The 26,113-nt window shown below is 45.3% G+C and overlaps 1 protein-coding gene across 7 annotated transcripts; it reads left to right on the top strand.

The window, feature by feature from the left end:
- Nucleotides 1-8,145: 8,145 nt before the first annotated feature.
- Nucleotides 8,146-26,113, top strand: PEX5 (peroxisomal biogenesis factor 5). Of its 7 annotated transcripts, none has more exons than XM_082420218.1 (16): nucleotides 8,146-8,164; nucleotides 9,097-9,259; nucleotides 9,576-9,611; nucleotides 9,883-10,015; nucleotides 10,235-10,366; nucleotides 16,063-16,168; nucleotides 16,682-16,772; nucleotides 17,175-17,285; nucleotides 17,548-17,640; nucleotides 18,006-18,125; nucleotides 22,510-22,653; nucleotides 22,859-22,929; nucleotides 23,332-23,544; nucleotides 23,790-23,955; nucleotides 24,292-24,449; nucleotides 24,650-26,113. In XM_082420218.1, exons 2-16 carry the CDS (start codon nucleotides 9,113-9,115, stop codon nucleotides 24,849-24,851), a joined length of 1,923 nt encoding a protein of 640 aa, XP_082276344.1. In that variant the 5' UTR covers nucleotides 8,146-8,164; nucleotides 9,097-9,112; the 3' UTR covers nucleotides 24,852-26,113. The 7 variants fall into 7 exon arrangements, with proteins under 7 accessions (XP_082276344.1, XP_082276346.1, XP_082276345.1 ...); XM_082420220.1 differs by lacking the exon at nucleotides 8,146-8,164 and adding an exon at nucleotides 8,312-8,481 and having other exon boundaries at nucleotides 18,036-18,125; XM_082420219.1 differs by lacking the exon at nucleotides 8,146-8,164 and adding an exon at nucleotides 8,312-8,481 and having other exon boundaries at nucleotides 18,030-18,125.

Here is a 26,113-nt window from a genome sequence, read left to right as displayed (position 1 = left end):
CAATTCTGAAGGATATTTTCATTAAGTGTGGTGCAGAATAATGTCCCCTGAAAGAGGTCCATATCATAATCCCTAGAACCTGTGAATATTTTAGGCAAAGGGGAATTAAGTTTGCAGATGAATTAAGGTTGCTAATCAGCCGACCCTAATATGGGGAGATTATCCTGGATTATTCAAGTGGGCCCAGTGTAATAACAAAGGTCTTTATAATGAGAAGAAGGAGGCAGAAAGGAGAGAACCAGAGGGATGGTAGTGTGAGAACTTGGCCCAACCTTGCTGACTGAATGGAGGGAGGATGGAAGGAGGAGGCCATGAGCCAAAGAATATGGGTAGCCTCTAGAATCTTGAAAGACAAGGAAATAGATTTTCCCCTAGAGACTCCAGAAGGAATATAGCTCTGCTGATCACCTTAATTTTAGCCTAGAGAGACCCATTTCAGACTTCTGAACTCCAGGATTGTAGCTAATAAATCTGTGTTGTTTTAAGCCTAAATTTGTGTTAATTTGTTACAGCAGCAATAGAAAACTAGTATTACAGGGTTAATGTATCCTAATAACATAGGATTCTGGGTTAATGGTTCTTTTCTTTGAACACTTGATAAACACTGTGCCACTTCTTTCTGGTCTCCATGGTTTCTTTTTCTTTCTCTTTTTTTAAAAAAAATAGATTTATTTATTTATTTTTGGCTGCGTTGGGTCTTTGTTGCTGTGCGTGGGCTTTCTCTAGTTGAGGCGAGTGGTGGCTACTCTTCGTTGTGGTGCACGAGCTTCTCATTGAGGTGGCTTCAGTAGATGTGGCACGCGGGCTCAGTAGTTGTGGCTCGCGGGCTCTAGAGCGCAGGCTCAGTAGTTGTGGCACACGGGCTTAGTTGCTCCTCGCCATGCGGGATCTTCCCAGACCAGGGCTTGAACCCACGTCCCCTGCATTGGCAGGCAGATTCTTAATCACTGCGCTACCAGGGAAGCCTCTCTCCATGGTTTCTGATGAGAAATCTGCTGCTGTTTGAACTGGTTTTTGCCCTATAGGCAAGGTGTCATTTTCCTCTGGTTGCTTTCAAGAATTTTTCTTTGTCTTTGGTTTTCAGAAGTTTAATTATGATATATCTTGTTATATATTCCTTTGGGTTAATCCTGTTTGGGCTTTGGTCAGTTTCTTGAGTCTGTAGGATTATGTACTGTATCTTGCCAAATCTGAGAAGTTTTCAGCCATTGTTGCTTTGACTATTTTTTTCAGCCCTGCCCTCTTTATCCTCTCCTTCTGGGACTGTTATGATACAAATGTTACATCTTTTGTTACAGGCCCACAGATTCCTGAGCCTCTGGGTTTTTTTGGTTTTGTTTTTTCCTTCTGTCTTCTTCTTCTTCTTCTTCTTCTTTTTTTTTTCTTTTGGTCTAATTTTTCTCCGTTGTTCAGATTGGGTAATTTCTATTGTCCTATCTTCCAGATCACAGATTTTTTTTTCCCTCTGTCCTATCCATTCTACCTTTGAGCTCATCCACTGAGCTTTTAATTTGGTTATTGCATTTTTCAGTTCTAGAGTTTTCATTTGGTTCTTCTTGATAGCTTCTATCTGTTTGCTGAGGTTCTCTATGTCATTTGTTTCAGTGGGTTTGTAATTGCTTCTTGAAGCATATTTATCATGGCTACCTGAAAATAATTCTAATATCTCTATCATCTTGGTGTTGGCATCTATTGGTTGACATTTAAAAAATATTTTTATTTTATATTGGAGTATAGTTGATTAAAAATGTTGTGTTAGTTTCAGGTGTACAGCAAAGTGATTCAGTTACACATATACATGTATCTATTCTTTTTAAAATTCTTTTCCCGTTTGGGTTATTACAGAATATTGAGCAGAGTTCCCTGTGCTATACAGTAGGTCCTTGTGGGTTCTCTATTTTAAATATAGCCGTGTGTACGTGTCAATCCCAAACTCCTAGTTTATCCCCCCCCCCACAACCTTTTCCCTTTGGTAACCATAACTTTTTTTCTAAGTCTTTTGTGACGGTCCAGCCACCGCAGGGGGTCTTCCAGGTCCCAACGGAGAAGGGTAAGGGACTGAATAGCACCGGGAATATGGGATCAGAAGGACCAAGACAACTGATGGTTGCAAGGTGCTTTATTTAGAATCTACTGAATCTTATACAGACAGAAGAGGAACTCATTATTAGACAATGAACCCATAGAATTGCTTATCATCTCAGTTCACCACCATGGATGTCAACAAGTTTACAAAGACCATCCTAGAACATTATCTTCCCTTAACCAGGCACACACACAGCCCCCAGCCATAAGGAACAACCAGGACTCTCAGTTCCCTGAGGTCTCCTGCCTTGAGATAGCTTTGCTAATCTCTTTTACATTCCTCAGGCCTGGGAAAAAGAGTGCATTCCAAGTCAAGGGTAAGGGCTTTGCTTTTTGTGAGAGACATACTGTCTCCTCCAGGAGTTACCTCCGGCTAAGACTGCATGCCTCCCACAGTCTTTGAGTTTGTTTTGTAAATAAGTTCATGGGTATCATTCTTAAAAAACTTCCACATATAAGCAATATCATTTGATATTTGTCCTTCTCTGTCTGTCTTACTTCACTTAGTATGATAATCTCCAGGTCCATCCCTGTTGCTGCAAATGGCATTATTTCATTCTTTTTAATGGCTGAGTAATATTCCATTGTATATATGTACCACATCTTCTTTATCCATTCATCTGTCGATGGACATTTAGGTTGCTTCCATTTATTGGTTATTGTAAACAGTGCTGCAATGAACATGTATCCTTTCGAACCAAGGTTTTCTCCTGATATATGCCCAGGAGTGGGATTGCTGGATAATATGGTAGCTCCATTTTTAGTTTTTTTAAGGAACCTCCATACTGTTCTCCCTAGTGACTGTACCAATTTACATTCCCACCAACAGTGAAGGAGGATTCCCTTTTCTACACACCCTCTTTGGCATTTGTTGTTTGTGGATTTTTTGATGATGGTCATTCTGACTGTGTGAGGTGATACCTCACTGTAGTTTTGATTTGCATTTCTCTAATAATTAGCAGTGTTGAGCATCTTTTCATGTGCCTCTTGGCCATTGGTATGTCTTCTTTGGAGAGATGTCTATTTAGGTCTTCTGCCCATTCTTTGATTGGGTTGTTTGTTTTTTTGATATTGAGCTGCATGAACTGTTTGTAAATTTTGGAGATTATTGGTTGACATTTTTTTATTCAGTTTGAGATCTTCCTGGTTCTGGGTATGATGAGTGATTTCTTATTGAAACCTGGACATTTTTGCATTTTGTTATAGACTCTGGCTCTTATTTAAGCCTTCCATTTTGAATGGCTTATTTTGTACACCAGTCCTGCAGAGAAAGAAGGGGCACTACCTCATTACCACCATGTGGAGGTAGAAGTCCAGGTTCCCCATTTGGCCTCCACTGACACTTGAGGGGCTGGGACTTCTCCTTACTGCTGGGCTGGGCAGGGGGGTTAGTTTCAGCATCCCACGTGGTCTCCACTAACACTGCCAGGAATGGGGGAGAGCCTCATTACTGGTCTGTGGGGATGGGCTCCTTACCTGGCCTTCTCTGACACCACCCCAGGGTGGGGTGTCTCATTACAGCTTCATGAGGTTGGTAGTCTAGGCTCCCTTCTTGGCCTTTGCTGGTTGGGGGGGTTGGTGTTTGGCTGGAGAAGAGTGGTTATTGTCTGGAAGTTTCTGTTTTTGTAGGCTACCCCTATCCTGGTCTTTTGGCTAGAGAGCAGACTTTTTAAAAAAATAAATTTATTTATTTATTATTTATTTTTGGTTGTGTTGGGTCTTCATTGCTGTGCGCGGACTTTCTCTAGTTGCGGTGAGCGGGGGCTACTCTTCTTTGCGGTGCACGAGCTTCTCATTGCGGTGGCTTCTCTTGCTGTGGAGCACGGGCTCTAGGCGCGCGGGCTTCAGTAGTTGTGGCACGCAGGCTCAGTAGTTGTGGCTCATGGGCTCTAGAGCACAGGCTCAGTAGTTGTGGTGTACGGGCTTAGTTGTTCTGTGGCATGTGGGATCTACCCAGACCAGGGCTCGAACCCGTGTCCCCTGCATTGGCCGGTGGATTTTTAACCACTGCACCATCAGGGAAGTCCCTAGAGAGCCGACTTTTATTGGAGCTTTCTTTTGGTCTGTGCATGCTGGTATTTCCAGGTTGCTGACCTCTCTAGCATCCAGTCTGGGATGTATGAGGGAAAAAGAAACCCACAGAACTCACTACCAAGTTGTGTCCTGGGTCCTAAGGTCCTAGTCAGTCCGCTTTCTTTTTTCCACCTTTCAGAATCTTCTTATGTTTGTTTTACATATAATGTCCAGGGTTTTCAGTTGTATTTAATGGGAGCAATAGAGAAAAGCAAGTCTACGCCATCTTTCCCAAAGCAGAAGTCTTCCCGCAACAAACAAATCAACATACAAACACATTGTATATCTGTGTATGCTATAGATGTTTTGTGAAAAATCCTGAAAAGGGAGCAAACCCATTCATTGGGGGAAATACTCCCAAGTCAAAAAACTTGATTTCTTTTTTCCTTCCTTCCGTCCATCCTTTGGGGGGAGAAAGGATCAAAGGTTTCCCGGTTGGATTTTGGTAAAGGTGACATAGACTGAATCTCCCCTGTACTGCTAAAAGTGGTAAGATTCCGCTCCAAGCAGGGATAAAGGGAATATACATGATGGTCCTTGTTGCTGTCTGGGGGGAATTCCCTGCTATGTGTCCAGGGGATGGAGTTAGGTACCCAAACCTATGTTGGGTTTTACCCAAACCTACGTTGGTAGCTCTGGATACACCTGGGTAAATCTAGATTTCACTACTCTGAACACTTTTAAAGCAAAGTGAGTTTTGTCCACGTGTATTTAGATGAGCCTAGCTTTGGGATTTGCTGCGTCTCACTTCACGTACAGTTTTCCTCCCCTGTCAAGCTGTCTCTGCCAATGATGTCAACTGAGGGTGAAAGGAGGATGGGCAGTCATAACCAACAAGCCCCTCTAAGTGTACATGTGTGAAGACTGTACCTTGATTTGCAATTTCCAGAGCATGGATATTTCCATTACACTGCATCTTGACGTCATCAAAAAACCCTAAAGAATCAAATCAGATGAGGCGATTCCTCATTTCCAACTTTTCTTCCAACAAAAAGCTACAAAGTAACTTAACACTTAGGAAGTAAAGACATTCATTTACCCAAGTGAAGCTGTGAAAGAAATTAGTTGCACCTAAATGAGACAATAAAAACTAGATAAGATTGTAACCTGTGAGTTGTGTATCATTATCAGTTGAAGGAGATGGCCTTGGGGATTCATGACACAGGAGACAGAACTCATCTCTAAAAATGGGTTGAGAGTGTTCACTTGTGATTCAGACAGCATTGTCTTGGGAGTATGTAGGTCCTAGGTGTTGTGTCTTGGTCTCAAATCTCTGACCTTTAAGTACCTGTACTGTGGTTAAAAATTTAACCCAGTAATTTTGACCTACCTGAGCCAGTAAATTTGCTATCCAGATGTGTGTAAGTGACGTTATGAATTAAAACGTTTGATCTTTAAGAGAATCTAATGTATGAGCCTTCAATTTGGGAAGTAAAGTTTTAGACTTGAGATTTTAAGAGGACTAAGATAATTTCATAAATGTTTATAAGTTTGATTTATTAGACCTATAGGGTTGAATAAGGGTTTAGAAAGATTTTGCCTGATGGGGTGGTGTGCCCTGTCAGGCATTTAAAGTATTTAAAAATACGTATATTAAATGCCATGTAGTTTAAAATATTTCAGGAGATCTTTAAATTTTATTTTTCAAAAGGGTAAGTCTAGCATAATGCTTAAGGGCAGGGACTCTGGGAGCAGGTTGTGTAGGTTAGGCATCATCAAACTATGTCCAGCTGCCTGTTTTTGTACAGTCCGTAAGCTGAGAATGGTTTTGACCTTTTTAAATGGTTGAAAAAAATCAAAAGAAGTAAAATATTTTGTGACATGAAAAAAAATACAAAATTCAAACTTCAGTGTCCATAAAAAGTTTTATTGAATCACAGGCACAGTCATTCCTTTACATACCATCCATGGTTGCTTTCATGCTACAATGGCAGAGTTGAGTAGTTGTGACAGAGACGTATGCCTGCAAAGACAAAACTATTTTCTGCTTGGCCCTTTACAGATAAAATTTGATGCCCCTGGTGTAGGTTCAAGTCACAGCTTTGCAACTTACTAGTATAAGCTTGGGCAAGTCACTTAAATCTCTCTGTGCCTCAGTTTCCCCATCCATAAAATGGGGATGATAATAGTTGTTATCAAGTTATTGTGAGAATTAATCAGCATTTGAAAAATGCTTTAGAACAATGCCTGGCACATAGTATATACAGTAGAAGTGTTTAAAAATTGGAGGAATTTAAATTATTAAGCTTGAACTTATCAAACATTAATTAAAGAATAAGTAAAATAAAATATTAATTAAAGAATAGGTAAAAAATAATTATATCCATTTAATAAAGATATTTGTTATGAATAGAATTAAGACTTTAAAGTTGAATCTGGAATAACAAAATCTAAGGTTTTAAATCTGGAACTTCAATAAATATTAAATACCCAAGTAAATCTGGTAGTCCTTTCCCAGTGCCAGAGTCCCTCTTGGGCTGGTGAGCCAGGTTCTGTGAAGAGCTACGGCCTAGGAGACCAAAGCTCTCCAGGACTTACAAGCACGACTGCGAGGCAGTGTTGTATAATGGATAGGTATTTGGAGTTATGTCTGGATTGAACTTTGACTTCCTAGCTGTGTGACTTTTGGCTAAGTCTTAATTGTGAAGTGGGATTAGTAATACCTATTTCACAGGGGTATTATGAAGATTAAAAGTGTTAATGCACATAAAAGGTTTAGTACAATGCCTGGATTTAAGTAAGCATTCAATAAACATCTGTTATTATCATTGTTAGGATTCTCCTACAAGCGGCATACATAGTGAGTTATTGTTAATCGGTTACTACACGCCTAGCAGAGCTGAAAGTTATGTGTGTGTTATGGTTTGAATGGTACTGGGATCTGGTTGCCTTGATTTTCTGACATTCTACTGTATCATATGCTTTCAGTTAAACATTGCTCTCTCCAGGGATCCTCTTTTCTAAAGTATGCACTTTCCAGAGGGCGTCCCTTCCTCACTGGCATGGTTTAGTTTATTAGGTACTAGGTATTTGCTTTACAATGTCAGCCTGAGACCAGAAAACAGGCAAGGGCTGGGATCCATGGTGAAAAGGTAAGGAAAAAGAGAAATTTTGCACAGTCTCAGGTTTTCCCTGCTGTTCTGTTCCCCTGAGGTGTCAGAACAGCTTCTCTACCATCTCAGGGACGAGTTTACACAGCCATGCCCCTCTGGTCCCCTGGGGCCTCCACCTGTGAAATCTGCAGGACAGCCAGGAAGCCAGCCTGGCCCTGGGTGCCACCTGCTGACTACCTGCCTCCTCTCCTGTACCCTAGGCTGGGACGGTACTTTTGTCCTTTTGGCACGGACCTGTCCTTGCCCATCTACCAGCAGCCCTGAGCACCTCCTGCCCTTCCTTCTTCATGACATCGGGACACCCTTGGACTTGGAGGCAGGTGAGATTTCAGGGTTTGTTTCCCAGTGTCCTTGAGGTTTGACACCAGAGCCAATTCTGTGGCAGATGGTGGGGCCTGAGGCTTATTTCGTGATTAAAGATCACTTCTTGCATCATATTTGTGCATTCCCTGTCTGGGGCAGTGGGAATAAGGCCACCACGGTGACCTTGACCAGCGGTGAGGGAGGAAGGAGGGGAGAGGAGTGACTCACTGTGCACCTTCCCAGTAGGTTATCGGCTTGAGGTCTCAGGATGCGTTGACCCTACTTTAGTCACCGGAATTTGTCGTCATCCAGTGCTATTTCCCCCAATACGCAGATGCGGCAGAGGGATTGGGGGCAGGCCTCTGTCACCATGGAGACTGTGACGCTGTCCTGCTAGGGGCAGTTTGGAAGGGGTTAGGCCTAGAAGGCTGGGGAAGGCCCCGGATTTGACCCCCACCACTCCCGCATTAGGGCCTTTCTCTAAAACCGAGGCCCAGAAAGGGAGGGAATCCCCTTGGGTCACCATACGCCCCCGGGAAGAGGCAGAATGATCTGAGTCCAGGATCTGCGTGTTCGGCTTTCCCCCAAAGGTCAGGAAGCCCCTCCTAGCTCCATTCTTCTTTGAGCTTTCCATCAAACAATTCCCAGCGTCCGCGATCCTTTCGAGTACTCGCAGAGTCGAGGCTCCAAGACTTCTCCTTTAAGACCCATGGCTCCTCCCATCACGCTGCGTCGCAGACTTAAGGCCCCGCCCCTCCAAACAGCTTCCGCAGGTCCGCGACCGTCGCGCGGCGGTCACGGCCCCTTTATGCCCGAGTCCCCTCCCCGGCTCCCCAACCCCTTCTCTCCCCTCCCCCTCCAGCCCGCACCAGGTACCCCGGCTGGTCGTGCGGCTTCGCGCGCAGTGGTGAGTGCGGGGCCCCGAGGGGGCGCGAGGACACCTTCCTGGTCTTCCCGCAGCCCTCGCGGTGTCCTCGCGGGTCGCGGGGGGCGGAGCTTGAGCAGCGACCCGGGTGGGGGAGACTGGGTGCTCTGAGCGCGGGAGGGGTGGGCCGGGACCGGCCGAGCAGCGGGAGGGGCTCAGGTGACTTACGGAGAGGGAATGGCCCCCAGCAGTGTTCGCCCGGTGACTGCGGGTGTAGGGGACTGGGCTTACGGTCCCGCGGCGTGTCCCCTCTCCCTTGCCCGGCCAATGCCCCCGTACAGCTCAGTTGCGGAATTGTCCTCCCGGTCCCCTGGGGTTCAGGCCCGTCTGTGGGGGGCGGCTGCCGCCTGTCCCGCCGCCTGAGACCGCAGTCGTGGAGGCCGCTGGAGAGGCCCAGGCGGAGAGCGGTGGCCTTTGAGGGGGGCGGCAGGAGGGCACCGACCCCCCGACTCCTGGCAGAGGTGGGGGCCGTAGCAGAAGGCGCAGGGGTGGAGAGTGGCCAGCGGCCAACAACCGCCTCCCCCAGATACGGGCTGAGTTGTGGGTTGGGGAAGGGTTTGGCTCCGGGAACCTCAGTTCCAAACCTCTGCCCATCAGAGAGCCGGCGGTCACCATGGCGATGCGGGAGCTGGTGGAGGCGGAATGCGGGGGTGCGAACCCGCTCATGAAGCTGGCCGGGCACTTCACCCAGGACAAGGCCTTTCGGCAGGAGGGGTTGAGGCCTGGCCCCTGGCCCCCAGGAGCCCCAGCCTCGGAGGCGGTGAGTGTTCTTCAGGCGGAAAGCCCGAGTTGTGACCTGGGATGGAGGGTCCGGATGCACACTTTGGGATAACTGCTGTCTCTATTGTGTTGCAAATGATAATAGTTGCCAGGCAATGGGTGTTTACTATATTAAACATTGAACGTCTTTATATAGACGAAGGCAACCATGTTATAGATGAGGAAACTGAGGCTTTGAGAAGTTTTGTGACTTGCCTTATGAATGGAAGAGATGGAATTTTAACCCAGGGTTAACTGAGTTGTGTGGCTGTGGTCTTCACCACTGTACCATATTGCCTCCCTTTCTTTTGTCTTAGGTCTCTAAGCCTTTGGGGGTAGCCTCTGAAGACGAGGTAAATAATGCCAGTCTTTTCTGTCGCATTTTTCGTTCGTCCATTGTATTTTTTACTTTAAACTTGGCTCATCCATATTTCAATCTGTGGACTTCCCTGATCAAATGAGATTTGCCTCAGCTCGCCTGCTTGTTTTTGTTTTAAGTACTCTTCGAGTGTTTCCAAATCTATAGTTTCTGTGTTTCGCTTTCCTTGTGTTTGATGTTAGTATCCCGCATCCAATGGGCCCCTGTCTCTTGCTGGGTTCATTTCACCATCTCTCTTCTGACAGTTGGTGGCCGAATTCCTCCAGGACCAGAATGCACCACTTGTATCCCGTGCCCCTCAGACGTTCAAGATGGATGACCTCCTGGCAGAGATGCAGGAGATTGAACAGTCAAACTTCCGCCAGGCACCCCAGAGAGGTGGGTCCAGCGTCTGGTTCTGGGTGTGGGGGGCGGGCGTCACTATTTTCTGTGCAGGTAGGGACAAGGGGATTCCGTATTTAGATGCTGCTGGTATTGCAGAACTGAGATGCAGAAGGAGACAAAAGGAACAGAGTGTTTTCATGTGCACTCAGGGTTCCTTAGGCATGATAGAATGATAGGTATTTTCCTTAGTTCTCTCTCTATCTCTCTCTTAAGCCCCTGGTGTGGCAGACTTGGCCTTGTCGGAGAACTGGGCCCAGGAGTTTCTTGCAGCTGGAGATGCTGTGGATGTAACTCAGGATTACAATGAGACTGACTGGTCCCAAGAGTTCATCTCTGAAGTTACAGGTGAGGCTTCTTATGGGAAGATCTACAATGGTTCCTGTGATGCAAAGTTCTACACTGTTACCCTCATTCATTTTAGGGTATAGAGTGATTTTAGCTGCTTATGACCTTTCTGGACTCTTGACTCTTTCCTATAGGGCACTGAACCTGATTTCTCTTAGGTGGTAACAGGGAATTGAAACTTATATTAAACAGAGGCGTGAGTTTGAACTGGATAAGAGATTTGAGGAGAGAGAGAACACGAGGAGTTAGGTTTTCTTTGTTATCTGGAACTTTAGTACTGTAGTTTGGTGGAGAGGATCCGCAGATTGGATGGATGGCAGTGTTGCCCAGGAAGAGAGAAATGTTTAACACCTCCCTTGGGATTCTGGCATTAAGTCATCTTGAACAGGGTTAGAGCCTTGGAAAGTGGAATTGTGGAGTTCAAAGGCCTGAAGTATATGGTCTTGATGATAATAATAAAAATTAATAACAAGAGCTAATGTTTACTTAACCATATTCTAGGCTTTGTTTTAGTGCTTTAAATTCATTGTCTGTTTAATGCCCCTGAGAACCCTTGAGGTAGTTATTATTCCTAGTATATAGATAAGAAAACTGAGACTGAGAGCTTAAATAATTTGCCCAAGGAGTCACAGCTTTGTAAGTGGTGGAAATGGGATTTGATTCTGGGTTTGAATGATTCCAGAGTCTGTGGGCTTACCCATTCATTATGCTCTACTGCCAGGCCTGCAACTGAAGCTCTTCAGGGTCCCAGCCTAATTTTCCCTCTTTGAGTTGTCTGTGCTCACTGCATCCTGGGGGACTGATTCTTCTCCCCCTAGCCTTTCTGATTACAGGCCTGGGCAAGGGCATTCTCCTCCTCTTTGCTCTTCCTGATTGCTCTCAAAGAGAGCACTGTTAGCCTGTTTCCAATTTAAGAAATCAAGAATCACAAAAGAGATAAAGGGAGAAAGTTGCAAAGATTCTGGCCTCTCAGGGTGCTCACATCATCATAGTTCCTGAATTTTCATGACATGATTGATGGGACCTAATTGGTACCCCCTGCCCCCAATCATTTTTATTCTCCTAAAGACAGGGCTTCCTCCACACACAAGAGAAAAACCCCCAAATCTAACAACTAAAACTCACCTTTAATAAAAGCTGTTGGTCTCTTTTATCATGACTCCCTTTCCCTCCTTTAAGTTAGAGTTTAAGGAACAATGGGTGTTCTTGGTTTCCATGCACTTTATATTCTCAGAGCCAGTTGAGCTTCACAGAAATACAAGGTAGGTATTCCTCCCCCATTTTATAGACAAGGAAACTGAGATCTGGAAGGGTTAATACTTTTGTCTGAAATCATTCAGTAACAAAGATTATATGCAAACTCATGTCTGTCTGACTCCAGGCTCCATACTTAGAATCATTACACTATCATTGAGAATCTAATGTGTGGAATTGCCCCAGTTGGAAAATCTGAGCTGTAATAAAGACCCGCCACCAGACTGAAACTCAGCTTTTTGTACAAACCTTAGATTTAAGTGCTGTTTCTTATCGCAGAGAGACTTCTGTTAAAATGTATGGGCATCAGTCATTTTTGATAATTCAGGAAAAAAATCATCACTACTATAAGCATTGAGATTGATGAGATTTTTGTTAAAATTAGTTGAATACTTGGAGCCATTGAAATCTTCCTTAACCTGAAATCTTCCTTCCTTAAATGAAAAACTACTTTAGAAAAACATGTTGGACCTGTCTTACCTGTTAAATTGTCTTTGGGAGATCTCTCTCTTCCTCTGTTTTGTACATGTTTTTGGAACTGTGCCTGCTTCACAGAGGCAGGGATATGGAAAGCTGGAAAGGGATATTGAGCTATGTGGGCTCTGCCTTCATATAAATGTCCTATTGCAGTAGTATATTGCTTTGTATGTAGCGGCCCTTCAGAATTTATTGAATGAGAGAATTGAGATCTGGGAGAAAGAGCTAACGGGGATTGATTTTCTAGTACAGTTATCCCTTGGTATCTGCAGGGGATTGGTTCCAGGACCCCTGTGGTTACCAAAATCCTGGATGCTCAAGTCCTTTATATAAAATTGCTATTTTATGTATAAAATTGCTCAAGTCCTTTATATAAAATTGCATAGTATTTGCATATAACCTACCCTCCCGTATGCTTTAAATCTCTAGATTATTATAATATCTAATACAATGTAAATGCTTTGTAAATAGTCGCCAGCATGGGGCAAATTCAAAGTTTTGCTTTTTGGAACTTTCTAGAAATCCCCTGCCCCTCTCCCTCTGAATATTTTCCATCCACAGTTGGTTGAATCCGTGGATGTGGAACCCGTGGATACTAGCCTCATAACATTTATGGCTGATATTATTACAGTAATGATATAGGTTACCTATTTCTTTGTGGATAAGTAGACTGCAAGTTGAGAGAAGGTTATATTCTTTAAATCTTTATTATTCTTAACTCCCCATTGTTAGGATTCTAGAATCTAGTTTAAAAGAAACCTTGAAGCTTAGTTTTTTTCTTGTTTGAATGTTGTATTTGGAAATATAGTTTCACTGGAAGTTGCAAAATAATGTACAGAAAGGTTCTGTGTGTCTTTCCCTCTGTTTTTGCCGGTGGTGACATTTTGCATTTGTTAGTTATGTACAGTATCAACAGAAAATTGCCACTGGTACAATCCACAGATCTTATTAGATTTCACAAGTTTTACATGCCTTTATTTGTATGTTTATAGTTTTATCACATATGTAGATTTGCATAACCATTACTGCAATCAAGATATGGAATTATTCCATTACCACATGAAGCTCATTTTTTAGTCTGAAATGGTTCTTGATGGAATTCCACTCCTACCTCTCACCCCAATGTTCTGGGCCAAATAATCGTCCATCTTGTGATTGCTCAGCTGTAGGGAAGAAATGCATCTTTAAGGGGTTTTGAGTTTAGACAGCCTCAGCTAAAATGGTGTGTGAGGTTCATATGACAGTTATGAGAGATAAACCTGCACTTTCATAGGAAAGGCAGTGGCCAGCAGTAGCAGATGATGATTGGCAGTAGCTCTCCCCTGGATGGCAGAGGAAGAGGCTATGGAATAAAAGGAATAATAATCTCATTGTGATGTTTTCCACTTTTGTAGGGATTTGCCTTGAGCAGACAGTAATGATAATAATAGCTAATATTTGTTACTCTGTGCTTTGCATAGGCATTATCTCATCTGGTCTTCACAAGAATCCCTGTGAGGTAGCTATTATTATATCTACTTCGTAGATAAGGAATTGGAAACTTAGAGGGTTGATAACTTGTCTGGAGACTCACAGTGAATAAGTGGTGGAGTTGGGATGTGAGTGCAGGTAGCCTGACCCTAGAACCTGCATTCTTGGTCACTGTGTTACTTAGTGGATGTGGAAACTTTCATGGGTAAAGGTGGGAAGTTCTGAGTTTTTGACTGTTGAGCTTGGGGTAGATGTGCCTAGATGAAATGAACACACAGTGAGAACCTAGGCCAGGTGAACGCCCTGAATCAGAGGTTTGGTACCTAGGTTGTTGGTTGTCACTCTATGATTTCTGTGACCTAGGATAGTCCCTCCCACTCAGCAGGACTTAGTTGCTTCCATCTCACAGGTATCCAGATGAATCTGATTTTCTGTAAGAATTTCTCAAAAAATATTATGAAGGCCAGGTAGTATTCTTTTGGTTATTTTATTTTGACTTCTTTGTTGGAGCAGGTTCCCAATGCCAGAAAATCCTGAGTCTTGTGGCCAATATGGCTAAATACCAAATTACAGCTATTTGAGGTTGTCTCATCTCTGGGATTCTTTTTTCTAAACTACCTCTTGTCTGTTTTAAAGTCCAGGTGCTTTGTACTTTTTCTGTTGGTGCTCGTCCTTTAGAAGAGCATTTCATAGAAATGGTGTTCTGTGTAATTTGAGGAGTACTTTTGGCCAGAATATGCTTTTGTGAAACACTCTAGTTGAGAGGGAGTGGCTGGAGAGTGAGGAGGAAGGACTGGTTATTTTTCAGCAGAATGGGACGGGGTATTAAGCATTTCCTTATTAGGTCTCCAGACTTGAGCTAGCAGTCTAGTCGGGGCAAAGGAAAGAGAAATGTTGCCTGTGAAAGCTAGTGAGGGAAATCTTGATATAAATGTTAAGAGTTCTCGAAATTAAGAGACCAAGTCTGTGATCAAAAAAATTGTCAACCATATCTTTTATTTTATTAGTAATAAATCACTTATTATTTATGATTAGGTGAAATCTGTGAGTCTTGATTTTTTTTCTTTCTTTTTCAGATTTTGACATTATTTTCTCAGATGTTGAGATTAGTTTGTTGAAATTATTCAGGCAGAGTCTCAGCTAAATGGAATAGAAAGTTCTGTTGTATATGAATCCCGAGGAGGTAAACCTGCCTTCTTGGTGTTAAAAGCAGTAACAGATCTTCAAATTAGGGACAAAGACAGGGTGGCCATTTGTAAGGATATGGGTGCAGAGCAGAAGGAAAGAACACGCCGGCCCATCCTTCTCTACGTGCACTCACTCTTTAGGGGCCCTTTAAATCCTTTAACTAATCTGTGTCATTACTTTTTTGTTTTCCTGGCCCTAGAATAGTAAAGAGCGAAGTCCTGGAGGTTGAGAAAAGTTCAGCGCCCTCATGTGATATGTTTATTCTGATCTTGCAGCAGTGCCCTTTTTCATGAGAGTTGCTAAGGTGATTTCTGGAATTAGACTTAAAAACATAGCTCTCAAAAGCAGTCAAAAGTGACAGAGTTCAGAATAATGTTTATCCCGGGGGGTGCGGGCCTGCGGGAGCCTGTGAGGGAACTGTAGACGGTCCATGTCGTGATCCGGGTGGTGGTGGCTTGAGTGTGTTCACGGGTAGAAATTAATGAAGCAGCACACCTAAGTTTGGTACACTTTACGTACCTTCATGTTTGTATGTTACATCTCAAAAAATGAAAAAAAATCCAGTGGGAAGAGCGGACCCATGTATCTTTAGTTCTAGCCCAGCATTCTGCTTCTCAGATTCTCTTGGTAGGTATATTAGGTTGAAATATGAGGTTCCTTTTTTTTTTTTTTTTTTAATTTTTATTGGAGTATAGTTGCTTTACAATATTGTGTTAGTTTCTACTGTACAGCAAAGTGAACCAGCAATACCTATACATATATCCCCTCTTTTTTGGATTTCCTTCCCATTTAGGTCACCACAGAGCATTGAGTTCCCTGTGCAATACAGTAGGTTCTCATTAGTTATCTATTTTATACATAGTATCAATAGTGTATATATGTCGATCCCAGTCTCCCAGTTATGAGGCTCCTTTTGTTGGGAGGGTGTGAACTCTGTAGATGGAGGACAGACCAAGGTTTGGTTAAGGAATGGGAGCTCCTGTGTTCTCCCCTGGTTCCCTGCCAGGTGCCTGCAGTACCTTTGAGGAAGGTGGAGCCCAGGGCCCGCTATTTCTTAGTGAGGACTCTTGCACTTCAAACAAAAGGGTTTGGTCCCTACTTCTCTCCTGAGCCTCCTTATTTGGTCTCCTGTCCCCAGTTCAGTAACCTTCTGCCCTAGGCCCCTTGGGAGCAGGTTGGGTGTTGAAAATTTAGTAGTTTTTTCTTTTGACCAGTGGTCTCTGAGGGATTCTGCTTTGACTTGGTTAAATTAGTATTCTCCCTTTCCTGATCCCTCACTGATTTCCCCACCTCTCTGCTCCTTGCAGACCCTTTGTCTGTGTCCCCGGCCCGCTGGGCTGAGGAATATCTGGAGCAGTCGGAGGAGAAGCTGTGGCTGGGAGAGCCAGAGGGAACAGCTGCCACTGATCGCTGGTGAGCCCAGCCCCTTCTCTCGGGATGGATCCCTGTGGAAGGAGTGTTGGGCGGTTTTCCTGCTCCCCTCCACCAAGCTCCTCTATCCACATTCTTAAACCAAGTTGCAATCCCTTCATTTTCTACTCTAACGTTTCCACTTGTATTATTACCCCGATTCATTTACGTCTCAAATATAATCGAGTCGAGAATCCTAACTATCCTACCAAAACTTTGTAACTTTATCTTATGCACCCTGTTCCCCTTTTAATTTGGAGCCTGCAACTGTCTATTCCTTCTCTCTGGAAAGACGCGTTTGGGACAGAGAGAGGTGAAAGCATGTAGCTAGTGCTTTGCCACTCCTGCCCAAATGTCCTTCTTTAATGTAAATTGGAATTAGTAGGTCCTCAACCAGAGAGAGGAGTAGTGTCACCCTCTCTGTTCCCCGATGAGAACTGTAATTGCCATGGGCTGGGAGTGGGGAGGGATGTGGCAGACTAATGTGTAAAATGAGCGAGTCCTCGCCTGTCCCAGGTGTGATGAATACCAGCCCGAGGAGGACCTGCAGCACATGGCCAGCGACTTTGTGGCCAAGGTGGACGACCCCAAGTTGGCTAACTCTGAGGTGAGCCACGTGCTGCTGCTGCTTTGCCCAGCAGAGCTGGTCTGAGAAGCCAGGAGTCCTGCTTCTCTTAACCCCAGTTTAGTTTAAGGCGAAAGAGATGAGATCCGAGGTCCACTCCTTCCTGTCTGGAGAACAGAGACTTACGACCCTGCCTCTTCTTCCAGTATTCTTGCCCTCATTTCCTTGCCTACTAACCCTTTGTCTTTTCTGTGCCTTCTCAGATCTCTCGAGCCAGAAATCCCTTTCTTTTTGCTCTCTGCTTTTTCCAGGGTCTTTAGCCTGTCTTGTCTGTAGCTAGAGATGGTCAAGGGGAGGGGTAAGTGCAGGCTTCTCTGGGCATGGTTGAGAGGGCACACCCGGAAGTCCTCTCCCAAGTGGCCTGTGTGTGTCTCTGTGCCCCAGTTCCTGAAATTCGTGCGGCAGATTGGCGAGGGGCAGGTGTCCCTGGAGTCCGGCGCAGGGTTGGGCCGAGCTCAGGCAGAGCAGTGGGCAGCAGAGTTTATTCAGCAGCAGGTAGGACACTGTCACCTCCCAGTCCTACCTCAGAGCCAGCTGGTGCCCCCGGCCGTGGGTTCAGTGTTCAGTGGTCCCAGATGGGGAAGGGATCTTATTGCCAGCTCGTTTGGTAGCATCCAGGTCCTGAGTGGGTGGGAAAGAGATTCTGAGAATGTTCTTCTCAGAAGTGCCCAGGTTGGTGGTGTCTAATGGGTATTTAGTTGATATTTAGTGGGTAGAAAGTTGGTGGTGGTGGTATGACCATCCTTCTTTGTCACAGGGTACTTCAGAGGCCTGGGTTGACCAGTTCACACGACCAGTAAACACATCTGCTCTTGATATGGAGTTTGAACGAGCCAAGTCAGCTATAGAGGTGAGAGCAGCTAGTACAGGTATAACCAGTCCAAGAGAAAACACTTCTTTGGAGAGAGTGGGTGTCTTAACATCAAAGATGGGTGAACATTGTATTTCATAATGTTCTTGGGTTATCTTTGTCGGAATTGCTTGGGATGGGGTGGTTGCCATCAAAAATGCAAATTCCTGGGCATCACAGACTACTGAGTCAGAATCTGGGGGTAGGACCTAGGAACCTGCATGAAAAAAAAGCTCTTCAGATGATCTTAAACACATTGAAGTTAAAGAACTACTGCCACAGGGACTCCATCTTAGTGGAACTAAGGGTGGGGCGGGGTGGTCACGATGAATCTTCTTTTTCTACCTGCCTTCCCTTCCTTACAGTCTGATGTCGATTTCTGGGACAAGTTGCAGGCGGAGTTGGAGGAGATGGCAAAACGGGATGCTGAGGCCCACCCCTGGCTTTCTGACTATGACGACCTCACGTCTGCTTCCTATGATAAGGTGAGAACTAGTTTTTCAGACTGCAGGATTTCCTTGTTTTATTGTCTCTCCTTTAATCCTGAATCTGAAGGGTACCCACTTTTAAGTAATTATTTTCTTGAGCCCCTTTCCGTGAAAGGCAGCCTGAATTATTCCCTTGCCCCTGCTCTCCTCCAGTTATTGAGAGTATGCTTTATTCTTGGGATATAAAAGTTAATGATAATAGACCACCCTTGTCAAATAACAATAAGCGACAGAATACCTAGAGTAGAGGTTTGCACACGATGCAATAAGAGCACGGAGGAAGGAGCTCTGCTTTGGAGGTTGGTTGAAAACATTTTAAGAAGATTGATAGCTCCTTTGGTAGAGAGTGGTAGGTGGTAGGCCATATCTCTGCCCTCCACCTTAGTATCTATTAACTTTTTAACTCACAAGTTTATTTTAAATTCTGATCTCTTCCTGTAGGTACTAACCACTTGCCCCCAATTTAGGGTATTTTCAAACAATTATATTAAATAATTCAAATGCTAGGAAAATTTCCCAGAAGTTGGTGGTGAAGAATGATTGAATTTTGCATGTAGTATATACTGTTGCCTTAGAAGCATATGATGTATCGGGGTATCACTGTGAAAAAAATCTGCTTGTGGGTTGTGGGGTATTTGGACATGTGGGTAATAATTGAGCTGTGAGTTGAAGCATGATTGGGGAGGGAGAGAATTGCTTGGTTTTGAAAATGGCAAAACAGGAACTGGGGAGGTGATCAGTGGTGTCTTTTTCTCAGCTCAGACCTGGTTGGGGCTAGAACTAGAGGGCCAGGATTCTGGAGGTAGATCTTGCAAAGATAGAGAAGAACAGAGTTCAAGATAAGTTAGAAAAGGCTAGGATTTAAAAGCCAATGAAAATCTTAGTACTAGGAAAAGGATGATTTTTTTTTTTTTTTTTTAAATAAATTTATTTATTTATTTATTTTTGGCTGAGTTGAGTCTTTGTTGCTGCGCGTGGGCTTTTCTCTAGTTGCAGCGAGCGGGGGCTACTCTTTGTTGCAGTGCGCAGGCTTCTCATTGCAGTGGCGTCTCTTGTTGCAGAGCACGGGCTCTCGGTGCGCGGGCTTCAGTAGTTGTGGCTCGTGGGCTCTAGAGCGCAGGCTCAGTAGTTATGGCGCACGGGCTTAGTTGCTCCGCGGCATGTGGGATCTTCCTGGAGCAGGGCTCGAACCCGTGTGCCCTGCATTGGCAGGCGGATTCTTAACCACTGTGCCACCAGGGAAGCCCAAGGATGATTTTGTTTATTATCCCAGCCTGACTTTCTGAGAGTTGTTCTGTGATATAATAGAAAAGGGAGCTTACCTTTTGGGACCCCGTCCTCTGGTTTTTCCATAGTAAGAGTTTCTTCTATAGACTTGTGATGAGGAAGAACTGAAGGAAATACCTGGAGATAGTACTTTTATTAATTTGTAATAGACACTTGATAAGTTGCACAGGCCCTGTCGACTTATAAATGGCAAGGTATAAAGTTCAGATAAAAATTTCCTGGGACTTGCCTGGTGGCACAGTGGTTAAGACTCTGCCTGCCAATGCAGGGGCCACGGGTTCGATCCCTGGTCCGGGAAGATCCCACATGCCACGGAGCAACTATGCCCGTGCACCACAACTACTGAGCCTGCACTCTAGAGCCTGTGAGCCATAACTACTGACCTATGTGCCACAACTACTGAAGCCTGCGTGCTCTAGGGCCCACGTGCCACAACTACTGAAGCCCATGCACCTGGAGCCCGTGCTCCGCGAAAAGAGAAGCCATCGCAATGAGAAGCCCGTGCATTGCAATGAGCAGTAGCCCCGCTCGCTACAAATAGAGAAAGCCCGTGCACAGCAATGAAGATGCAACACAGCCAAAAAATAAATAAAAATAAAATAAATTTTTAAACAAATTTCCTGGTTTTTGATAAATATAGACATAGCTCTCCTCTTAGCATTTTTTACTTCTGTATCAATGACATGATAGTTGGAATAAATTCTTTAATTCAAAACTTAAAAACATAATTATGTTTTTAGATCTTTGAACCCTATTTTGATATCATTGATACCTTGGGATATTGCAAAATTAGGATTAGAAACATTTGCATTAATGTCCCAGATTTTGTCTGCCTTTTGTTAAACTGTTAATAAATTATATGTCAATAGTACTTGTTTTTTTTTTCAAATGTGGATCTGACTCTATCAGGTAAATTCATGGGTATCTGAATGTCGTATTTTTTATTCATGATCCTTAAATTTTCAAGGCTACACCTACAGCTGGAGCAGATATGATACTGTATACTGTTAGCGTGAAGGAGAAATTTCTGTGATGGGACACACTCTACTTAGTAGTGATCCTATTTTTGCAGTACGATACTATGAAATCATAGGATCATGATTGGCTTGGATTAGACTAATGATTGGCTTGGATTAGACTTTTTAAGATGCAACAGTGATCCCAAGCTTATCCTGCATCCTGTGGGTTGTTAAAGTTTCCTCCAGAGGACTCTTTTTTTTTTCATCTATACAAATATTCTACTTTTGAAAAATTCCTCTCTGATCAGCAATTGATAAAACCTCCAGGAGGATAGATAACACGGACAAGAGCATACTTAGAGAACCCTGTGGTTGCAACATGATGGAATTGATTTGTTGCATTGTCTGCTGAGGATAATACCTATTAACGCATAGTATTTTAAGCTTTTTGTTAAGGCTGTGGCAGATATTCTCATTTGATGCTCTCAGTAGCTCTGAGAGGCAGGAATTACTTTCATTAGGAAATTGTGTTATAGGTGACAATGATCTGTTTCCTACGGGGTGGCTTAAAACATGGATTGAGGATGGGCAATAGTCGAGGGTGAATGCAGAAGGCTTTATCTTGTGGAACTCTAATAGTCTAGGTGGGGCTGGCAAACTATGGCCCACGGGAAATCTATCCTTCCACATTTTTTTTTTTTTAATGGCCTGTGAGCTGAGAATGGTTTTAACATTTTTAAATGGTTTAAAAAAAATGAAAAGTAATAATTTGTGAAATGTGAAAATTATATATTGATAAAATTCAAACTTCAGTGTCCATAAATAGAGTTTTATTGGAACACAGCCATGCTTGTTTACATATCATCTGTGGCTACGTTCTCACTGCTCTGGTGGAGATGAGTAGTTGTGACAAAATATTTATCCTCTGCCCCTTGCTGATCCTTGTTCTAGGGTCCTTTTCTATCTTCTGAGTTTTCCTGTTGCACAGAGGTGTCCCAGGAACATTACCTATTCTCAACGTGAATATACTTTTTATACATTTATCCCAAATCCATCTCCTGTATGTCTCGCTTCTTAAATCCCCATTGTAATTATTTAATTTTTATTTGTCACAAATAATTTGCAGATTACTTAATAATGGTTTAGAACTTTGCTGGCAAGATTTAAGCATTTCTGGTTCTTGAGCAGTTTCACAATGATAGTGAAGAAGGACCTCACTCATGTCTTTATTTCGTACAGTTTCATTCTGATTTGTCCTTAACCACATTTAGAAAGGGCCCTGCCCTGTATTTTGCATCTTGTTTTCATTCTGGGGTATTGTTTTGTGATGGTAACCACTACTATCCAAAAAGGAGCATTTTATTCCCTTGTCCCAAGTCACACGCTTACTAGGGACCCATTTTATCTTAACACCTCTCTGCCTACGTGGAAGACCTGGGGACAGAACTCTGCACAGAGCATCGTAACTTCCCTCAGACGGGAAAGCCTCAGCTAGAAGAGGACTTGTCTTTCTGAAGCGTTTTCTGCCCTCAGGATTTTGGAATCCAGCTTTCATTTACTATCAGATACAGATTAATATTAATAACTTTTAAGAATGAAATTGGGGAATAAATTAAAATTTTCAAAGTGCTTGAACACATGCTATCCAGTCAGTGTGCACAGGACTCCGTGAGCTGGGTAAGAGTTGCATTTGAATAGCAGGACCTCTGACTCCAAATTGCATTTCCTTTATACATTATCACACTCTTGCAGGATAACAAGAAATGCCCTTTGAATAGCTAAGGAGAACTTATTACTGTAAGCAGATCCTGTTAAGAAATGTGCTCTGTCCAGTAATGAGAAGTCAAGGATGTGGAAACACTGGCTGATAAAAACTTCCGAAAATAAGCTTAATCCCAGCGTGGATCCGAGTTTGCCTGGCTTTCCAGTTGCTGTGGGCATGACACGGAATTTCTTCACTGTGGTCCTAGGTGATCTCCTTTATGATACGGAGAATTTGCCGGCATTTATCCGGATACCTTTTTGGAGGCCTTCAGCTTCTTCTCCGCCTCAGTCTTGGTTGTCAGCTCCCATTCCTGCTGCTCTGTGATGGCTCCCTCGGAGATGGGGTCTCACTTGGCTTCCCTTCCTTGTAGGGGTACCACTTTGAGGAGGAGAACCCCCTGCGTGACCACCCCCAGCCTTTTGAGGAAGGGCTGCGGCGACTTGAGGAGGGGGACCTGCCGAACGCCGTCCTGCTCTTCGAGGCGGCTGTGCAGCAAGACCCCAAGCACATGGAAGTGAGCAGCTCGTTCTTCTGACTTCAGATTAGAGACGCTCCCTCCAGTTTTGAGGGGGGCCCCTAAGGGTAGTGCAGATGGATTAGGGCCTGGGTGACAGCCTGGGGTCGGGTTCTGAGAGTGCGATGGTGAGTGTGGGGGGGCAGAGGAAGCAATGGTGGGAAGATGAATACCGGGGTGATGAAATCTGGCAACTTCCCTCTAGGCTTGGCAGTATCTGGGGACCACCCAGGCAGAGAATGAGCAAGAACTCTTAGCCATCAGCGCGCTGCGGAAGTGAGTACACTGAAAGGGTAGTGGGGGGCGAGGTGGTCCCAGGGCTCTACAAATAACCTTTAGAATGACAGATCCTTCTCTTCTTCCTGGCTACTAACGCGAGTGTTTTCTCATGATGAAACTCTAAGGTTTGGGGTGAGTCTGGAGATAACTGGCTCCATTCGTTCCTCAGCTTTTGGTTTTATTTGTGGGACCCTCCCTGGCTGGTTCCTTGGCTGCTGAAATGTTGCCTTTCTCAGGTCTGTAACTTTATTAATAACCCACCCGTAGAGGATCCCTCTACACCCTAACTGAGGGAGTTGGCAGGTAACTCTGCGTGCTGAAGCTTGGCTCGGCTCCCAGGGTGCTGATAGGCGCAGTGTCCACTGCAGAGCCCAGCTCTGTCCATCTCTGTCCGAACAGGTGCCTAGAGCTAAAGCCAGACAACCGGACGGCACTGATGGCGCTGGCTGTAAGCTTCACCAACGAGTCCCTGCAGCGGCAGGCCTGTGAGACCCTGCGAGACTGGCTGCGCTACACACCGGCCTATGCCCACCTGGTGGCAGCCGGGGAAGAAGGGGCCAGCGGGGCGGGACTGGGCCCCAGCAAGCGCATCCTGGGCTCTCTGTTGTCCGAGTGAGTGTGGGGAGCTCCTGGGATGACGAGTGGCAACCCGAGTAGAAGGGGTACCTGGCTTGTGCAGTGTTGGATAGATTGAGGCTCAGGGTCTAAGAGTGGGATGGAAGACTCAGGATTGGAAGGAGGAGAGATGGACGCATCTTGGGGGTATGATTGGTTAGTGAAAGGATTATTTGGGAGGGGTAGGAATATAGACGTATCCATCCACCTGCTTTTTTGCATTTTTTTTCTTCCTTGTCCAGCTCTCTGTTTCTCGAAGTGAAAGAGCTCTTCCTGGCGGCTGTGCGCCTGGACCCGACATCCATTGACCCCGATGTGCAGTGTGGCTTGGGGGTCCTCTTCAACCTGAGTGGGGAGTATGACAAGGCGGTGGACTGCTTCACAGCCGCCCTCAGCGTTCGTCCCAATGTGAGCCTCAGGGGAGGAAGGGGGAGGAGGGGACTCTGTACCTTATGGAGGAAGCGTTGTTGGGACCTTCGGAGTCGTGGGATATTTCATCCCAGTGTTCCATGTACAGGTTGCCTTGGGAGAATTGGGGAAAGAAGAGCGGGAGCCTAGGGTCATCCGGACTTAGGGGAGTCTGCGGGGGCTGAGTGCTTACGTCGTGGCCACACAGTGACCCGTGGAGACAGGAATGGAATCGTAATATACGTTAGAGAATCAGAGTGGGGAGCCGGGGGAGAGCGGGCAGGATTTGATCGGAGCCTGGCTCATGTTTCTAACCCTTGTCCCTCCCTATCTTAGGACTATTTGCTGTGGAATAAGCTAGGGGCCACCCTGGCCAATGGAAACCAGAGTGAAGAAGCAGTAGCTGCATACCGTCGGGCCCTCGAGCTCCAGCCTGGCTATATACGGTCCCGCTACAACCTGGGCATCAGCTGCATCAACCTTGGGGCCCACCGGTGAGAGTATCTATTGAGGAATGAATGAATGAATGAATGAATGAATGAACGAACGCCTTCTCCCTGCCTTTGGCCCTGGCTCCTCAGTCTCCGATCCTGTTGTTTGACTACGAGCTCCAGCTTTCTTTTTCCCCATGCCAGCTGACCTACCTCCTTCCACTGGTGTTCTGCTCACCAGCTCTCATTCTGCTTCCTTGCAGTGAGGCTGTGGAACACTTTTTGGAGGCCCTGAACATGCAGAGGAAAAGCCGGGGTCCTCGGGGCGAAGGGGGTGCCATGTCGGAGAACATCTGGAGCAGCCTCCGTTTAGCCTTGTCTATGTTAGGCCAGAGCGACGCCTATGGGGCGGCTGATGCCCGGGATCTGTCCACCCTCCTAGCGCTGTTCGGCCTGCCCCAGTGACAGTGGGATGGGCTGCCCTGCGAGTGTTTGTCTGGAGGGGTGCCTGCTCTGGATGTGATCCCCTCTCCCCAGATGGGCCTGCCCAGGGGGCGGGCTGATGACCACACGCGGTACTGCCTCTCAGGAGCTGCCTCAGTGTAGGGGTGGGCAGTCTGGGTTCTAGTTCCTGCATAGTTGTAGGAAAGTGAGCTGTCTTGTCGGAGTCGCTTGGTAATTCAAGGGCTGTCCATCCAGCTCCGGGTCTCTGCTCATCACGCCCTTTCTTGGTGCTGCTTTTTGGGTAGGACCCAAAGATACAGGTTGTCATCTGCTGCCATTTCTGATCGGGCCTACCACATTTGTAGCGTCTGTCCTCCCCCCCCCCCCCCTCCCTTTCTCCTTTTACTGGGCCTTGATAGTAGTACAGCCTCCTCGGGCAGCGGTGTGTGGCAGGTTCTAGCAAGCACCTCTGTGATGGCTGTGTCTAGGGTGGGGTGTGTTAGGAGTTGGCCTCTTTGATTTAAGTGTTGATGTGGCTCAGCAGAGCTGAGCTTTTAGGGGTGCTTGTAGTTCTGTCATCCTGGGACGCCTCCTGGCTGTAGCTCAGCGTCCCTGGATAACGCCGCACGCGGTAATTGGCATCGTCACCGTAGCGGTCCTCAGGGGCTGCCGGGGTCACGTTGCTGCCGAGCGTTTGGGTGTGGGGAGAGGAAACCTCGTTGTGGAATGAGCCTTGAAGGGACCGCATGGGCTCAGGGCAAGGGCTCTGGCTTGGGGGCCTGCGGAGGGAGGGCAGAGCAGGTGGGGCGAGGAGTGTCCCGAGTGCAGCCATCCCCCTCCTCTTAGAAAGACCTGCGAGTAGGAATTGAGCTAGCTCTTCTGGAAAAGTTGGTTCAGAAAGTGCAGTCTTGCCAAATTCCTGACAAAGAGAGGGTTCAGTGTTACCCTGAGCCTTTGCTGTCCTTGAGATGTTTCTGGGGGGGAGGGTCGAAAAATCCCCTTCCCCCATATCACCTCCACAAGGTGAAGGCTGAGGGAAAGTGAGTGCGCAGCTTGGGTTCTGCTGGGGAGATGCACCAAGCCCAGAAATGACTGAAGTGGCCGCGAAGCCTCTTGCCTTGTCTTCAGTAGCTAATGGTCAGAGAGATTTTTTTTAAAACTACCGTGGTCCCAAGGTTCCATTCTAAAATTTATTTTTCTTTGTATGAATATGTGTAAATGATTTAAAAAATAAAACTGTAAAATATTTGTATGAGGAATAAATGGAACAGACATGGCTTTGA

This window comes from Balaenoptera physalus, assembly GCF_965194825.1.
Source record: "Balaenoptera physalus genome assembly, chromosome: 13".
NCBI classification, from domain to species: domain Eukaryota; kingdom Metazoa; phylum Chordata; class Mammalia; order Artiodactyla; family Balaenopteridae; genus Balaenoptera; species Balaenoptera physalus.
The sequence above is the reverse complement of the archived record's forward strand: the minus strand, read 5'-3'. Positions and strand labels throughout refer to the sequence as shown.

What these genes read in the sequence shown, in the direction of transcription:
- PEX5 (XM_082420218.1), top strand. Translation starts at nt 9,113, where the DNA reads ATGGCGATGCGGGAGCTGGTGGAGGCGGAATGCGGGGGTGCGAACCCG. An exon ending in CCGCCAGGCACCCCAGAGAG is followed by an intron (nt 10,016 to 10,234) that starts GTGGGTCCAGCG and finishes CTCTCTCTTAAG; the next exon opens with CCCCTGGTGTGGCAGACTTG. An exon ending in ATCAACCTTGGGGCCCACCG is followed by an intron (nt 24,450 to 24,649) that starts GTGAGAGTATCT and finishes GCTTCCTTGCAG; the next exon opens with TGAGGCTGTGGAACACTTTT.